Here is a 5,884-nt window from a genome sequence, read left to right as displayed (position 1 = left end):
CGTATAAAGACTTTGATTTGATACAGTCTCTAAAACAGATCGTGCTGGTTATTTTACTATAGTAATGAAATGCACAGCATAATTCACCATTATAATTCCTAGATTGTATAAAAGGATTCAGTAATGCACTATATTGCGTAATGGTATATATCTGGAACCAGTGTACTATCTAACTAAACACACTGTTGATCTTCCTTGTTCTTATGCTCATTTGTCAATGTTTATTTTTGTTCCATCAAGGAAATTGCATATATATCAGACAGCCTCAATTATCTAACAGTCCAAATGTTCCTGAACACCTTGCACCGGGACCTGCGGTTACTTCTGGAGCCACCAGATGGCACCAAAGAGCACCCGGCTACCACCTGCTTGGAGTTGTGGCTCTGCCATCCTTACCTCACCAACGGTTACAGCCATATCTGCCACGTCCATTACAAATGATTGCAGTAGCTATTCACCCTAGCAATACCCTCTGCAAAAGCAGAGAGGCGGCACAATGGAGCATCCACGTTTGATCGTTCTTCTTTGAAGGATAGAAGCTACAGTAAATTATGGCATTTTGTGGGACTGACTTGTTGTTTTGATTTTCCAGGGTTCTATTACATTGATCCTAACCAAGGCAGTCCTGCTGATGCCTTTGCAGTTTACTGCAACTTCACTGCAGGAGTGAAGACCTGCCTTTCTGCCCGCAATGCTCAGGTTAATGGCATAATTCCCCTTATTCCCCTCTTATACTATAAAAACACGTGCACATTCTGCCAAGAAAAGCGTGAAAAGGTGAAAGCTGAAAATTCTCTCTCAAGGATCTCACACGTGATACATGAAGTTAGCATTTTGCTTTTTAACGATGACAGAAAGATGTTTCGGCATTAAATCATATGATGGTCTACTTTTCTGATGAAAGAACAGGAGATGCAGGTGGGTAGGTACCTGGACCTGTGACTGAATGATCTCATCTAATTCCAAGAGGGGATCTGCTTTAGTGCCATTTAGCATATTAGTTACTTTGGATTTCTTAAGTTTATTAAGTTTAATAATAATCCATTCATCCATTTTCCATGATCACGTACTCAGCATAGCGTCTTGTTGAGGAAGCATAAGGCAGGGGACAGGCCCTGTGATGGATGGATGGATGGATGGATGGATGGATGTTAAAATTAAGAAATACTATAAAAATTGCATTTGATAATAAAGAATAAAGAAATAAAGAATAATAAAGAAATCTACCATGACAAAAGTTATGCATCAAAATAAATCACCAAAAATGTTATATATAGCTCTATTGAATGTTACTAACCCTCACAACCCAGTGTGGGAACTGAGCAGATAACCAACTGGATTTTCTGTAATTTCTCTACCTGTACTGTAGGTACCTGAGAAGGCCTGGCTGAAAGACACAGGGTCGGGAGAGACCTTCCACTGGCTGAGTACTTTAGAGAATGGCTTTGAGGTGAATTGCTGATTTGGCTACTTCCCTTCCGGTTCTTCACTGTAAATCCTGCTTTTAAACTGTCCTCTTAATGTGTTCTCCTACTGTCAGTTTGAGTACCCAGGAGCAAGTGTGGTGCAGCTCCGCTTCTTAAGACTCTACAGCAGATCTGCCACTCAGAACGTAACCTATTCCTGCACTCCAGGCAGTATCCAGAGCCACCAGGAAAGAAAGGTTCACTTCCTGGCTGATACACGAAAGCATAGTTATTTGAGAGTACTAAATGACTGCGAGGTAAGCTTTCGGCTTCTGCTTTTATGTTGTCTGCTATTTGTGATACTAGTTGTGGTGGCAGCATTTGAGTTTTACGTTTTTCATCTCACAATATACAGCTCTGAAAAAAATTAAGGAACTACTCTGTATTTTTTTTAAAGTTTGCATTTTTAAATTCTAGTTTAATCCCGGTTCTGCTGGCAGAAGGCTGCATTGTGCGGCAGGCTGCTTCCAGGCTTAGCATTTCTAAGACAGCAGTACTCAAGAAGAAGGTGAAGCAGGAGACACTGGCTGTATTCAAAAACCAGCCACGTGGAGGGCAGGAGCAGCTTTCTAATGCCAGAGATGACTGTCAACTTATCCTACAGTGCCTCATAAATCGGAGAATGACCTCAAGTGACCTTCAAAAGAAAGGGAAACATTAAATGGTGTGAATTGCACTACTAGGACAGTTTATATCAGGCTCCTAGAAGCAGGACTGAAGACCCATAGAGCAAAGAAGGAGCTCTTCTTCAATGGGAAACAGAAAAAGCCAAGCGGAAATAAGTCTATTTTACACAGGCGCGTAAATATAAATTGAGAAATGATAACGGAAAACTTGGCTGTGGTCTCTTCATTTTTTCTAGAGCTGCAGTGGTGCAGAGCTACTTTTCTGTTCCTTATTTTTATTCATTGATAGTTATATGAAAGTTTCACAGGAAGTATTTGACATTATTAAATGATTGATGAAGTAAGTTCTAATGATGATGAAGTGGTTGTTACCTCTGGGCACTGACAGCTGTGATCTACTATTGTGTTTGTTACCCCAGCATTCTGACACAATGCAGTCTGGGCTACGGGAGTCTGTGTTCCACTTCGATAGCGAAGACCTGGATCTCCTTCCCCTCAGAGACCTGGCTGTGTTTGGCGGCAGTAATTTTACCCAGAAGTATGGATTCACCATTGGGCCTGTCTGCTTCTGTTAGGGGGGCTTCTCAGGCCTTCAGTGGGTTTTTGGCCACTATGAATAAGACCTGCAGAAACTATGAAGAAGGAACAAAGATCCCTTTTCTCTAAAGCCTTTGTCACCCAGTTTCTTTCAGGCAACCAGAGTGCAGTAAAAGTAAGAATAACAAGACATCTCTTTATTTATTTTCCATCCATTCTTTTGGCTTCAAGAGTTGGATTACATTGTTTTTGTAGGACTCACAAATGACTCTTTCGGCTTACCAAGACTTTCAAATAATTACGCTGATTTACAATGTTGGGGAGTACCGAGTTACATGTAATTAAACTATGAGGACTACATTTGGTACTTCCTCAGCTTCAAGAGTATTTGCATAGTGTTTGAAGTAGTTAGATTACATTTTTTGCCATTTTTTTTGTGTAGTTAATGAAACTCCAAACACTTTTGGGCCATAAAAGTAAAGGGATGTTTTTTATTTTTATTTTTCCATTGCTTCTCTATGGTTAGTAATTGAACCCCCTTTGGGCCCATTTCCCTTTCATCCACACCGCTGTGAAGGCATGCCCAGGCAATGCATTTGCCAGGCTGCCAAGAGGGGCCTTTGTTTCACACAGCTAATATCGCACTTTGCTAACAGAGCATAACGTCATGGAAACACCACCTGCCAAACCTCAGCCTCAGCATGAGGAAAAACGCTGGAGATCTCTTCCACAATCACTCACAGGTTCACATGCACCTGCATTACGTATGTTTAAAATTGTCTGCTTAATACACATGCTGAAAGACATGCTACGGCAGAAAGTGTGTCTTTATTTGTGTAGACGCAAACTGAAGTTAAGTTAAGGCACTTTTTGCAATAAAATCAGAGTGGCATTTCTGCTTGCGTGTGATTTTTTTAATTATAGTATTTTATTATAATTTCGTATCACATGCACTACTGCATTTCTAGTTTGATCACTTTTTTTTTTTTTTTTACATTTACATTTACATTTACAGGATTTGGCAGACGCCCTTAGCCAGAGCGACTTACAGAGCGACTTTTTTACTAAGTCGTTTCGACTACTTATCTAAGTATTTTCTAAGATTTCTCCCAGTGAAGTCACTGGTAGCTGTAAAAGCTGTGCGGTTGCAGTAGTTTCCCCAAGAACGCCGATGTCTGCAAATGTTTTTGTATATTGGTATCTTTTGCTACTTCATAGGTGTACAGTTTATTCAGTAAATTCTGCTGCAGGTATATTTTTAAAAACCATGGAGTCTGCTATTTGTATGATTTTACCTGAAAGTTTTTAATGAAGGATTCTGAATTAGTGCAGTACAGAGCAAATGACTGAAATGTCAGAGAAAGCAGGAATGTCACCTCTGTCTTGCTATGCAAGTTACTTTGGATGAAACTTTCTGCTAAAAAAAATCATTAAACAGTATAATTCAGTCTGTATAAAAACAACTCAGTAATGTAATGACTGTGTGTCATTGTGACATAATTCACACATTTTACATGTTGGTGTTTGTGCCAAATGGTTGTCTCCTTATAATCAGACATGTTTTGCAGGTAAGACGCTACATGCCAAGTAACATATAACATCTCACCACAATAAATGTAATGTGACCTAATTTACTGTTGTCATTGTATTGCAGCAAAAACATGTCTAACTGCAATGTCATGTTAAGCAGGAATTAAAGAAACTGTCTGTAACATGCGTATAATTTTTTCTGGAAAAAAATTTTATGTTTGTAAATCCAAATGTTTGTAACTGATTTTATTATGACATTCTGATTATATTTATACTTACATCTTAGATTAGCTTATCTGCCAAAAATCGTAGAAATTTGCTTTTACAACATAACTCTGTTACATATACTGTAAACATGTGCAATGTTAATAAATCAGAATTGAAATCTATATTGAACATTTTACACTTGAAAAAGAAATCATTTTGTCGTTGAAATATACTCAGTTTTTAACTTTTTAACTTTGTCAGGAACCTCTATTTAAACAGAATACATTATAACAAAATCAAGGCAAGGCAAGGCATGCCCAGACATGCAAGGCAAGATAAGACCAATTCAGTTTATTTATATAATTCTCTTGAGGTTTATTTTACCATAATTTTTTATTGAAAACGAGAGGTATGCTGTCATAGGAAAGGTCCAGAAAGCCACAGCAAAGATATTGAAACCAATCTTTTCATGTATAAGGAAGCATAACAAGGTAACCAAGAGGTAATAAACAAATTGGATGATAAATAATTGTTTTGAGGGTATTTTATGGCTGATTTAAGACACGGGTCGGCACCGACCCGTCTAACATAAGAGATAGGAACAGAAACTTAACACAGGATGAAGGTAAACTATTAGTTGTTGGTAATTTTGGGATGGGGATTGACAGGTACATACAGTATGATTTAAATGTGGTTGCCTTAGCTGGCTGAGATTAATCATTGGTACATGTACTACTGGATACTTTTGTTTTGTTTTAATCATTGTGCTTGTAGTGTTTTTATTCTTCATTTGATGTGCAGGTCACTTAATTCATATTTTAGGACTGGTGTTTACCGTATAATGCAAACAATTTGGACATTTATTAAACATGAAGCATTTTGTTTTTCACTGGAGAAATGCAGCTGCAGTTGGTTATTCTCCTTATTTGAAATCAAAGGCCCATTTAACACTAGGGAACTTTATGACCTCCCGTTATTCTTCATTGACATTTAAACCTTTGTCTACATTTTATCTCTGCAGTAGATTCAATAACTATATATCTTATATATACCATCTATATCTGTGGCCGGTCTTCTGCACACTTTGTGACCTTCGCTATGGACTGACTGGTCGTTTTTTATATGGCGCCATGAGGTTTGCTGGGTCTAAGCAAAAACAGAGTCTTCTAGAAAAACACTGGGATGTGTCCTTGGCTGTAGAAACTAAGAGCATCTTTGTGGAGAACCCAAGATGGTTTGGGACTCTACACTTTTCGCAGATCCTAGATCACGCATCTTTCCATTTTCTTCTGTGTCATATTTCTATTGTTTTCATCTATTATATGTTAATATTCATCACAATGGAATTCGTCAGAGTTAGTGATTTTCAGGAAAACTAATAAAATTGCTATGTAAAGGAATTTTCACCTCTATCGGTAGCTGAACATATAGCTCATATTAAATCTAGATATACCTATTTCAAAGATCAGTTTGAAAGAATATAACATTTTTCAGACTTTTTCAGATAGCAAAACGAGC

The 5,884-nt window shown here is 37.9% G+C and overlaps 1 protein-coding gene across 1 annotated transcript; it reads left to right on the top strand.

Moving 5' to 3' along the window:
- Window positions 1-273: 273 nt before the first annotated feature.
- LOC125728302 (collagen alpha-1(II) chain-like) lies at window positions 274-4,913 on the top strand. Its single transcript, XM_049005295.1, has 5 exons — window positions 274-406; window positions 593-699; window positions 1,370-1,450; window positions 1,541-1,723; window positions 2,512-4,913. Exons 1-5 carry the CDS (start codon window positions 286-288, stop codon window positions 2,665-2,667), a joined length of 648 nt encoding a protein of 215 aa, XP_048861252.1. The 5' UTR covers window positions 274-285; the 3' UTR covers window positions 2,668-4,913.
- Window positions 4,914-5,884: the final 971 nt, after the last annotated feature.

This window comes from Brienomyrus brachyistius, chromosome 2 (genome assembly GCF_023856365.1).
Source record: "Brienomyrus brachyistius isolate T26 chromosome 2, BBRACH_0.4, whole genome shotgun sequence".
NCBI lineage: Eukaryota > Metazoa > Chordata > Actinopteri > Osteoglossiformes > Mormyridae > Brienomyrus > Brienomyrus brachyistius.
Note: the sequence above shows the minus strand (reverse complement) of the source record. Positions and strands in the feature narration are given on the sequence as shown.

Excerpts from the sequence above, each read along its gene's own strand:
- LOC125728302 (XM_049005295.1), top strand. The coding sequence starts at position 286 with ATGTTCCTGAACACCTTGCACCGGGACCTGCGGTTACTTCTGGAGCCA. Across the intron at positions 700-1,369 it reads TTTCTGCCCGCAATGCTCAG|GTACCTGAGAAGGCCTGGCT; the intron begins GTTAATGGCATA and ends CCTGTACTGTAG. Across the intron at positions 1,724-2,511 it reads GAGTACTAAATGACTGCGAG|CATTCTGACACAATGCAGTC; the intron begins GTAAGCTTTCGG and ends TTGTTACCCCAG.